At 36.5% G+C, this 12,440-nt stretch overlaps 1 protein-coding gene across 1 annotated transcript; it reads right to left on the bottom strand.

The window, feature by feature from the left end:
* Nucleotides 1-2,783: 2,783 nt before the first annotated feature.
* Nucleotides 2,784-7,477, bottom strand: Rnf146 (Ring finger protein 146). The gene is made up of 6 exons (XM_028174135.2): nt 7,314-7,477; nt 7,141-7,226; nt 5,996-6,152; nt 5,208-5,399; nt 3,366-3,576; nt 2,784-2,930 (listed from the first exon to the last, which is right to left on the bottom strand). The coding sequence occupies exons 1-6, from the start codon at nt 7,315-7,317 to the stop codon at nt 2,879-2,881; spliced, it is 702 nt and encodes a 233-aa protein (XP_028029936.2). The 5' UTR covers nt 7,318-7,477; the 3' UTR covers nt 2,784-2,878.
* Nucleotides 7,478-12,440: the final 4,963 nt, after the last annotated feature.

Here is a 12,440-nt window from a genome sequence, read left to right as displayed (position 1 = left end):
TCCCATGATCTGTAAACGGAGTAAAATGTCCCATCGAAACAAGGTGACACTTTACAAAACTTGCATAAGGCCCGTCATGACTTATGCGAGTGTGGTGTTCGCTCACGCGGCCCGCACACGTAGACACCCTCCAATCCCTAAAATCCCGCTTTTGCAGGTTAGCTGTTGGGGCTCCGTGGTTCGTGAGAAACATTGACCTACACGACGACCTGGGCCTCGAATCAGTCCAGAAATACATGAAGTCAGCGTCGGAACGGTACTTCAATAAGGCTATGCGTCATGATAATCGCCTCATCGTTGCCGCCGCTGACTACTCCCCGAATCCTGATCATGCAGGAGCCAGTCACCGTCGACGCCCTAGACACGTCCTTACGGATCCATCACATCCAATAACCTTTGCATTAGACGCCTTCAGCTCTAACACTAGGAGCAGGCTTAGGGACCTCGGCAACCTAACCCATGCATCAGCCCGCTGAGTTTCTCGCCGGATCTTCAATTTGATAAAATGATAAACAATAGTTACAGGATCGATTTTGAATTTATTTTAAAGATAAATAAATCCTTTATAAAAATGACCTGAGTGTCCTTTACCGTATCTCTTATAGTTTAAAAGTTATAACAATTTATAGCTTGACAAATTATGTAACGGCTGTAATTTCATTATCATATAATATCTAAAAATGCTGTAAAAAATCCAATTTTTTTTTCTATATTTTATATATATGGTTGTTTTTATAATTTTTTGTAGTTTTCGAAAAAAAATATAACGATTAATATTAATTTTTTATAACAAATTGTTAAGTTAATAAACAATGAAATTATTTATAAAAAAATGTATTTCTTTGTTAATCCGCTGAAAAGAGTCAATGATGATTTTTAAGAAAAAAATAATTTCTTAACTAATTATTTAAACAATTGAAATATGAAAAAAACGATTTTAAACAATTAAAACATTTATTTAAGAATTTTTTTTTTTCTAAATCTTTATTTCACCTATACAATAAGACGGTAATTCTTTTTTTTTTTTAAATCCCAAAATAGTCTATTTATTTATAAACAATTTCTTAACAAATAGCGTAAAAAAATTTTTTTAAATGTTAATTAAAACCTATGGTAGATGCAAAAACAGCAATATTAAGATATTACGAAAAAAAAATTTTTTTCATAACATTTTTTAGAAATTAAATTTTTTGTTAATTAAAAAAAAATATAATTATCAAAATAATAAAGATTAAAAAAATTTTTTTGCTTAACTTTATTAAGTACTTAAATGATAAGAGCTCCACGAAGGGAAAAATTTATAGATGAATTATTGTAACTTTTATACCGTAATTTATAAAAACAGAGATTGGAAAAAAGTTAGTTAATTAACAAAGGTGTAAATTTTTGAAAAATCGATGTAAAATTTTTTTTTCACCGAGGTTTTTTTCCTTCAAGTGTTTAGATTACACCATAAATTATTCAAATTTTTAAATTGTTATTTAATACTATAAAAAAATTCTTTTAGGCGATATACCGGCTTTTTAGACTGCGCGCCTATGCCGTAGCGACCTCGCGGAGCGCTATTTTCAGCGTTATTTTTTTTTTATAAATAATAGAGATAGAATTCCGGGAGTTGGGACTTTTTTATTGGAAATTTCCTCCTCTTTCAGGATCTTTTTTCAAAATTCCTTAAATATCATTATTTTAGAAATTATTAAGGAAAAACCAAATTCCTTTTTTTTTAAATCTTATTTTGTTTATAACAATCGCAATTTTTTATGTGCTAATAAGCCCTTAAAAAACATTTTTGTAGACATCATTCCGCATCCAATGAGCTATCGTACATATTTTTAGGAGCTTTATGTCTATTTAACACGTTTTTGAACTTGTTGACTAGACTATCCTGGTGAAACTGGAAAGGCCTACGGGCAACAAGTAATCTTTAAAAAAAAAAATACACAAGGTGGTACAGTCTGATGCTTTGTATTTAAGTCAACAGCTTCACCTATATTAATTAGATGGTTACTGGTGCCCAATATGGCAGGACCACCACATAGTGTGTCAATTGTAGTTGCCTTTTACTACGGCTATCCTATACCTACTCTAATCTGGACGTATCACTACTTCGTGATAGAAATAGGTAGTATGGCGGTAGCTACCAGCGTGATCTTACAATATTAATTCGCCTTAACAATATTAATTGATCAAAGTAATAAATTTTGCAGTTTTATTATTTTTATGTTTCTTTCATTATGGAAGTCATGAAAATGTGTTGATTATGTACTTTATAGAAAAATAGTACCTGCTTATGTGATTTGAACCGCGTCTTTTCCTTAGACTACGACTTTTAAACATTCCCACGTAGTTTTATAAAAAATGCATTTGCAAGCAACTACTCGGACAGGCACTTAGAAGAAAAAAAAAAAAAAAAAAAAACCTCAGGATGCGAGTATTCTTACTCGCCCCGTTTTTATTCGTTTTTTTAAACGTTACTTAAGAAGCGTCAATGTGTGTTAAAACAGCATAACAGCCAAAATTGTAATATCTATGGTAAAACGGTGAGGGAGCATAATTGTCAGAGGCTGGATGTCCTGGATGACCAGTAGGCAGCATGAACTGTTCATTGTATGTACTCGCAGTACTAAAACTTAAGAGTATTATCGACATTTGTTGCACACGAATAGTTTTAGGCATACTATTTATTGTTGTTTGCTGTTTGTGGTGTTTCAACAAATCTTTCCTGTTCTACCCTCACTTTCAATGTTTTTTGAGGGTACAAATATATTAATAAAAGAACAAAATAATATTTTAAATAACTTTAATTACGTAAAGGAAAATAAATATTTAGCCACATTTAACACTTCCAATTACTTAGATGTAATTTAGAAATCTTCATTCAACTTTCATCAATTAGACCGTTTGAATCAGCATTATTGAGATCTAAAGTACTGAAACAAGAACAAAGATTATTGTACTAGTTGTGACGCACGGTTTTACCCATATTGTTATTCAAATAAGAGTTGCTCGTGCTCTGGTCCATAAATGAACGGACACACAAATATTTATTTATTAAAGCAGATTTATCAGGTGTTTCACGGATCAAGTAATCTATGTTTCAAGTTACAAGCAGTCTTTGTGTAAATTTTCTCTAAATTATAAACACTATTATTTACCGGGTTCGATTTCACGAGTTCCCGACATTTCAGCGTTGTTGTAAGCGCCACTACTTTGAAAAAGCGGCGCTTCACAATAACCCTGTTATCGTAGCCGCCACCAATTACATATCCAATTCAGGCGACCGGGCAACGGAAAGCTGCCGTCGCCCAAAACATATACCTATTGTCAGATCCACCATCCAGATTCTTTTATAAATAATTAATTACCTGATTCGTGAAACGACATCATCAATATCCTCAGATTGAACTGATGACACGTTTTGATTCAAAATGTGTTCAGATCCATTACTATTTTGCACATTATCTGTTATTATAATTTCAGTTTCTGCATTATCATGATTTTCGTTGACATTATCTTCAGTTTCATCTTTTATTTCAATTGGCACTTGATTAATATTTGTTCTTATACCGGCTATTCCTAAAATAATAAAATAAAATAAAGAAACTATAATATTTAAATGTACATAATACAATTGAAATTTTCGCTTTTCTCATTTTCGCGCCAATAATTGCTAAATATTCTTACGATATTATAATGACGTGAGGTAATAAAGAGCGCCTGAATTTGCTGTGATAGCACCACGAAAACACTTCTGCCTTCTTCTTCAACATGTGTACCCACCCAATGCTGAGTGTAAGTCTCTTCATATTCACTCCATTGGTTTTGGTCTATTGCTTTTCGCAACCAGTCCTTACCAGCTATTTTGGCGAGGTTGTCGGTCCACCTCACTGGTTGTCTACCTACGTTACGTCGTCCAGTACAAGGTCTCCACTCTAGTACTTTTGTTTTAGTTGCTCTACCGATTATTAGTGTGACGGCATATGTGGTTGGCCCACTTCCACTTTCTCTGAACAATCACTTTGGCTATTTCAGTCAAACCAGTTCGTCTGGGTGTTTCGGTATTGCACACATTATACAAATATATAAATAGAAGTTTTTGGAACATACTCAGCTTATAATATGATATCTGTAGCCTCGTCAAGAAAAGCAGAGCAGGCTGCAGTGTCTTAAGGTAAAATACGGCGTAAAGGTTACTAAGGTCTACATAACTAACATTTCTGAAATCCAGATTTAATCTGGAATACCCGCCGATAAGTCTCTTTTTTTTTCGTTCTATGACTTTTAGATTATAATTTTATAGTTGGAGTTAGAATGCTAAAAATGCTATCGAAAAGAAAATTGCGCGGGTCCATGTTTTACCAAGGGAGGAGTCCACATAGGCCATGTCAGCTGTAAGTAAAAATTATCCTAGGCTAAATTAAGTATTGTTACCCAGATTCAGACGTCCTCTACTAACCTGCTGTATATTTTTATCTATACTATCTATACTAATATTATAAAGAGGAAAGATTTATTTGTTTGTTTGTATTGAATAGGCTCCGAAACAACTGAACGGATTTGAAAAATTATTTCACTGTTTGGAATCTACACTATTCCCGAGTAACATAGGCTATATAATCTTTTTTGAAAATATTAGGAATCCTTACTAAAACTCCAACAATATAACCCAAGGTGTAAAAAAATACCGAAAATATTCTTTAAATCGCGTGCCCTGCGAAAAACTACTGATGATAGAATAAAATAATGTACTACGACTTTCTAGAACACATTATTATTTACAAAAAGTGTCGCGTCAGCATATGTCTAACTATTATAGTTATGCCGCAATAAGTGTTCTTTTATTTAAAAAAATAAAACAACGTCGTTGAAATTTTTGTTAAAGACCCGAGCGGAGCCGGAGCGGGCCGCTAGTATATCATATTTTGGCTTAAACATAATACGTATAAAAGGCTATTTTGTTTAAGCGACATTTTGCGGGTTTACAGAAGAGCCATTTTACGTTTAAAAATTGGAAAAAATATCAAAACAAACACGCTTCTTTATCTATTTTAATGGAATAAACTTAAAGTTCAATTAACAATACAGAATTGTTGATGCTAAGACCAAATAAAACGCACCTTTAATTACAAAGATAAATGTCGCGTATTAAGCGAGATTTCGCTTAAACCAAATAGCCCATCACCCCTCGATATGTCCAAAAAAATTACCTTTGGCAGGTAACCGTGGGGTATCCCTTTGCACCCGCCGCCTGCGAGTATGATCACTTCTACGGAATTGAGTCATTGCTTGGAAGTCAACAATGTACAAAGTCCCAGCCAGTAGTAAAGTACACTCTGATTCTCCATTATTGAAGGCATTTTCTAATTCAGAGTTGCTACGCTCATCATATTTCCACCAACCTAAACAAAATCTACTTTTTGCATTATTTTCATTTTACTCAGCATATAAAATTAGAAGTAAATTGAGTTAGTTTGCTGTAGTTTAGATTTTAGTTCTTTTATTTCCATTCATAATGTTTTATATTACTATTTATTTCTTTTTCTTTATTGCATAGATGGGTGGACAAGCTCACAGCCCACCTGGTGTTAAGTGGTTACCGGAGCCCATAGACATCTACAACGTAAACGCCGACACCCATCTTGAGATATGAGTTCTAAGGTCTCAGTAGTTACTGCCCCACCCTTCAAACCGAAACGCATTACTGCTTCACAGCAGAAACAGGGTGGCGGCATCTACCCGTGCGGACTCACAAGAGGTCCTACCACTAGTAATTATGCAAATTATAATTTTGCTGGTTTGATTTTTATTACACGATATTATTCCTTCACTTAGGAAGTCAATTGTGAACATTTGATAAGTACGTATTTCATTAGAAAAATTGGTACCCGCCTGGGATCTGAACACCTGTGCAAGGCTAAACACGAACGCACCGGACGTCTTATCCTTTAGACCACAACAACTTCTAAAATTACCATTTCTTCTAAATCTTACTTACCATTTCTTCCTTCATAATACCATTGGAATCCTTCTACTCCATCAACATTGGCAGCATACTGAAGATTAGTTTTGTCCAATAGAACAGGGTTTTCAAAGTAGTCTAAAGGAATTTCTGTGCGACACATTGCACATTTTCTGCTTTGATGGGCTACACCCTAAGGATTGTTATACGTCACAATTATCTCTTGTTCAAGGATGTCTGAGGCTTAATTTGATAGACTTATACTTACTTACATAATTGTATATATAGTTAGTGATGGGACTAGAACCTCTCACAGGTACCACATTTTCCAAAAGCCTACCACTGTTCATTATTAACTTCAGTGATGTAGGACTCAGATAGTGTATATTTTATTTAAAATATGTGGTATTGTAAGTCTGTATGTGTAAGTTTTTTTTATTGCTATGACTGATGATGAAGGATCACACTAAGTAGGTATGAGACCTTAGGTAGGTATTATTATTATTATTTAATACAATTATCCATTGCCATTCTTACTATAAATAATTATTTAGTTTAATGGCTGTCCCCGGAATGCATTACTTCATGGTGAATGAAGATTGTGAAAGGTTGGTGGTAATTACTTATACAAGCTCACAAGATGCCTTACTACCAATAATAAAGCAATTATATATTGTTTTTTTCTTGTCTGCTTTTTATTATACAATTTTATTTCTTAATCATGAATTTTTGTTTATTGTAGGCTGACTAGCACACAGCCTAATTGACTGCCGCTCTTGGCCATCAGTAATCCCAGAGGTACAGCCAAACAACTACCTACTGTTAATGTGTTATATACAAAGTAATTTAGTATCTGCTAGCAGGATTTGTGTAAGCCCAATGTCTTATCCTTTACATCACAAAAAATTCAACGCCTTGGCGACACCACTCTGCCCATTTCCATCCCGAAGCAGTGGCTTGGAAGGTGGAACAACCGTTATACAAATTCAAAGTCTGGCCTAAAGTCTTAAATTGGGGGCTGCATTCAAATTATTGTGATGTCTATGCACTCCGAAATGATCAGCATGGTTCTAGGTCGGCCATGAGCCCGTCCAACATTATAGAAAAACAATAATTAACAAATACTAAAACTACAGGGCTATATTTCGTTTATTTAAAAAAAATAACAAAATATTTCAAACCTTCACACAAAGAAAACAGAAAACATGACCGCAGGATAGTTTTGTTGGATGTTGACATTTTTGCAAGCAAACAGCACAATCATATTCTGTGAATCAGGAAATAATTTTGATAAATATTTTCTACGAGTCATATTGATTACCACCACATCAACTTTTCTTAAAACATGACTAACCCATATTATGTGAGAAAATTAATACAGCATGCTTGAGTACACATAAATTATCTCGTACTTATCTACCCATTTCCAAATTACTTAAATATGTGTCTAATTTTGTAATTTTTCATAATTTTTTAACGTTTCAAATTAACTTTGGCTGGATAGGGACAAATATTATGTGTTTAATCTATGGGACTTCTCTGTGAAATATGATGTCTATTATCTATGGAGACTATTTTTTTAAGGATTTTATGACCTGGTATCTAAGACCTTCGGTCTTATTAAATTTTTAAAGTCGTCGTGGCCTAAAAGATAAGACGTCCGGTACATTCGTGTTGAAGCAATGCACCGGTGTTCGAATCCCGCAGGCGGGTACCAATTTTTCTAATGAAATACGTACTCAACAAATGTTCACGATTGACTTCTACGGTGAAGGAATAACATCGTATAATAAAAGTGAAACCCGCAAAATTATAATTTGCATAATTACTGGTGGTAGGACCTGTTGTGAGTCCGCGCGGGTAGATACCACCGCCCTGCCTATTTCTGCCGTGAAGCAGTAATGCGTTTCGGTTTGAAGGGTGGGGCAGCCCATAGATTATACACTGGAAGCCGTTGTAACTATACTGATACCTTACAACTTATATCTAAAGGTGGGTGGCGCATTTACTTTGTAAATGTCTATGGGCTCCAGTAACCACTTAACACCAGGTGGGCTGTGATCTTTTTTTTTTTTTTTTCGGGCCGAGAGCCGATCCTGGCGCGCGGGGTATGTGAGACTCAACGATCTGCAGGTGTTGAGAGCAGACCGCGGGCCCAAGGAATTTAGGGCCCACCCACTAAACGACTCCCCTGCACTCTTACACCCGGCGTCCGATCTCCGTCCGGGGTCAAAACCCGGTCAGAGTAGGGGGGTTCCCGCGGTCAACACTACAACCAGACACGCGGCGCCACCCCGAGGACGCCCGACCGACGGGTCGTCGAGGCGATAGTCGACGACCAACGACGTCAGTCTCCGCGGTACGGCGGCCCTGCCAGGCCGCCCGGGCGATGCCGCTGGTGTTCCGGGATACCCCGCTGGGACAGAACCAGCCTGCCGGGTCGGAACGCCATACACCGCCGACCGGGTTGCTCTTCCACAGTATGTTCGGCGACGACAGCGACGACGAAAAATGCAGACCGCATCGCAGTCCGCAGCCGCCGACGCGTCGTCCCGTCCTCCTGGTGCCAGCGCGCTAGAGTGACGGTAGCTTGCGGCGCAGTCTCAACCCCCTTAGGTCGCCCCGTGACCATCACCGGGAGGAGACTGCCTCCTCATAGGGGCCGGAGCTGGACAAACGCCCTCCTCCGACCCCCGGCTCGACGGCGGCGGCACGGCGACAAGAGGGAGGAAGAGTTCTCCCTCTCCCGTTCCGCCGCCTCCTTCTGCGAGATGGTGGACTCGCAGAAGTCGAGCATCGCCTGCGGGCTGTGAGCTCGTCCAACCATCTAAACAATAAAAAAAAATGATATTCTTATTTTTATGAAAAATTATAATATGGAGTGAAATTAAATTAAGATGATCAATTTAAGACATTAATCAACTGGGATGAAATAAAATAAAATGAGATAAGGTGATACGGGATGAAAAAATATAATCTCAGTAAAATGGTGGTCATATACTGAGATTTTTTCAGTAGACTTTTTGGAAGATCCCGAGAAGTTACGTCCAGTGGCTTTGTTTTATTTTCCCACATTTGTGAGCTTACAAAGATATTAAACGGAAGGCTTCACTGCAAAGGAAACTGAGTCCGTGCTGAAAGTGTGGACATCACCCATAGTATTGCGGTATTTTTCAGTCGGTGATTATAGCCACTCATCGTGTACAGGTTAGTCTCAGTACCTAACCACCATTTTTCTGTCGTTTGAACTCTTGGCAAAGTGGTCGTGGTCATCATTTCGGGTTGTGGTGCAGTTCACAAGACGTCACCATTCCTCGCGTACCGCGGCTCTTCTTGTGCACTCGTTGACGGGACCGTTTAGAACTACATTTATTTGGTCGGTCCATCATAACGGTTATAGATTATACACTGAATATGATAACGGTGATCTGCCGCGCGGTTCTCTACCCGCAATCATGCCCTGCACCACAAGTCGCTCAACTGAGTCGTCACTCCGTCGCGACACATGTCCGAAGAAAGTGAGAATGCGACCTTGAACAAGGGAAGAGAGACACTTCTTGATGCCGAGTACATGTAGAATTGATTGTTTCCTTCTGAGCACCGTCCACGATATTTGCAGTATTCTTCTCCAGCCCTACATTTCGAGAGTTTTATCCTCTTTTTCTCACTTTCTCAGTCCAGGTCTGCAGCGTAAAGAAACATGGGAAAGACGCACGATCTTACAAATTTAATTTTAGTCCCTTTGGTGCTATTTCGATTCCCCCGTATTACCGTCAGCCTGGCTGACCTCGGAATAGTTAGAATAGTTAGATAAAATCATAAAAGACCTTTTTTGTAGAGCGTAAAATTTTCTTCAAGAATTATTGTTTGCCGACATGATCTGTTCATCCGTTAATGACGTAAAAAATTCCAAAGTAATAACAGATTTTTTCCTTATTATTTCCATTTAAAATTTTGGGTTACGGAGGGGCCGGGTTAAAATTTAAATTAAGAGCTATAGCTTGACATGAATTTTTTTTAATAGATTTAGAACCGACTTAGGACTATCGTGAAAAAAAATTCGGACAAACCCTAAATAAGGATCACCTAGTGCATAATCATCAATCTACGCAAACTAAATCATGAACTTTTTTTTTTTAATAGCTTTTAATTTAACGAGTTGTAGTTTTTTTTTGGATACTTTTGGGTATATTTTAGCATAAAGGGAGTATGGGTAAGCGAACTCTAATGATAGGGCGTATTTGGTAACAAATCGCCAATATCCTCCTAGGGCCTAACAGATTCCGCAGTTGGTTGAGAAACTCGGTCAATCGACGCAATAGGCAGTATCACAATAAGTTACTGTACACCTAACAACAATAACAACGGAATAAATGTCAGAAATCACATTGTGATATGTGTGTGTGATACTTTCCTTCGTTATTATTTAACACCATAAATATTCATTTTAAATATCTACATACAGTTTTGTTTCTTTATTTGGCACAAAGATGCTCTGTTTTATTATTTAAAAAAACAACATTTACATTTCACAATATTGCACAAATCTAAATTATACGTAACTAAAATTAGGACCATCGGTGGCCCGCCAAAAATGTCTAAGCCATCCGATTGACCCGACTACTGTTAAAATTACGGAGTAGCTTCGGCATAAAGCTATATAAAGACACTCGAGTAAATATTGAACTAAGAATTATGCACACACTACAGTAAATAAAATGATTATTATTAGGCAACGCAGAACTGAATAAGATTTTTGTTTTGATACAAAAAACGAAATCTCATTTAAATGTTAGAACATAGTAGGACGTATGTAGTTTTAGCATAATTACCAACAAATTTTCATTATATTGAACCATTAGGTAAGACATTGGTGTTTTTCCTTAAAAACCAAAAGTTAATATGAATATCCACATACCTCAAAAAACTAAATGGGGAATTAAAAGTGATGATAAAATGGACCACAAGCTTCAACTGTATCAGCTTCAGAAGAAAAAATGTTGACTTGTCATTTTTACACATTTGATAGATATGGGCCGTTTTCCAATTACAACATAAGAGCGCATTATGCGGCATAATGCTCAATTATGCTTCAGCATAATTCGGCAGTGTGCGTCACTGAGTCGCATTATGCTCTGTAATTAGAAAACTACCATTAAGTAATGGTTAATTACAGAGTATAACGCGACTCAGTGACGCACAATGCCGAATTATGCTGAAGCTTAGTTGAGCATTATGCCGCATAATGCGCTCTTGTGCTGTAATTGGAAAACGGCCATTGTGATTAGTAAGATTAGCAATCAAATTATTTCATTTATCAAATCATATTTGCCAAACAAAATAATAAAGAATCTGTCTTCTTGGCAAACATTCATAGTCATAAGCCCTCTGCGGTGTGTTATTTGTTATGCAGGGATCAATGCTATTGCACTATATGCCTCCAAAATACTTTCGCACAATATCTCAGTATCTCTTTCGACCTACGAATAATAAAACGATAGAAAAGTAATTACGCTTCAAAAATGGTTCCACGTAAATAGCTACCGCGGAGGGCGGGGCTTAAAATAGCTACAGAATGGCGCGCCAGTTCGCTGTGGCACTCGTGGCGTGCTGTTGTGTTGCGTCAGTTTTCGATTGACCAGATAATTATTATTTAGCGCTTATTAATTTTCCAAGTATGCAATCATATGTCGTGAAATGGTGTAAAAGCCATACAAATATGAAAAACAGTGGAATTAGCTTTCATAAGTAAGTATACAAACATCGTAAAATTTCATACTATTGATAATGGATAGTGTTATGCAATAAGTACTAAGTAAGATTACTTTTTCTATGCATTAGTAGTTCTTTATACTTTTCAGATAAAACATAAGTTTTATTTAAGTAACAAGTATGATATTATGCAACGATAACAAATGATTTTATTACTGCAGATTTCCGACAAATGAACTTCAACGTAAAAAATGGATAGCTTGGAAAAAATGAAACAAATTGGACACCTTACAAAAATAGCACAATATGCAGCATACACTTACAAAAAGAGGCCATGTACGTACTTGAAAGTGGAAGTCTTGTACCTTACACCTTGTATACAGTAGTATTGATTTTAAGTTTAATTTTTATTTTTTCATCTCATGTACTAACTTATAAGCTGCATTTATTTTCATTGCAGTAATAAAGTAATTTAATAAAAAGACGTGTGGTACTCGGAGACTGCCGCGGTAAAGCTATTGCATAGCATTTCTTATCAACTTATGCAATTATAAATCGACAATAATAATTTAATATTAAAACAACAATAAAATAAGATCCGGCGAGAAACTCAGTGGGCTAGTTTTCAATGAATCAGCTACATTGTGAGTATTCCATTGTGACCGCGCACTCACTAGAGGGCACTGCACGGGATAGAGACACGCCTTTGGATGCTAGTTCTAACTCTCATTCGCCCAGAATCAACGGTTTAGCTAGTTTATTTTTCATG

The sequence above is a fragment of the Bombyx mandarina genome, chromosome 11, assembly GCF_030267445.1.
Source record: "Bombyx mandarina strain Sakado chromosome 11, ASM3026744v2".
Lineage (NCBI taxonomy): Eukaryota > Metazoa > Arthropoda > Insecta > Lepidoptera > Bombycidae > Bombyx > Bombyx mandarina.
This window is presented reverse-complemented; position numbering and strand designations above follow the sequence as displayed.

Coding starts and splice junctions, on each gene's coding strand:
- Rnf146 (XM_028174135.2), bottom strand. Junction 6,153..7,140: donor TCTGTTTTCTTTGTGTGAAG/GTTTGAAATATT, acceptor AACAATCCTTAG/GGTGTAGCCCATCAAAGCAG. Junction 3,577..5,207: donor CCCACGGTTACCTGCCAAAG/GTAATTTTTTTG, acceptor TTATTATTTTAG/GAATAGCCGGTATAAGAACA.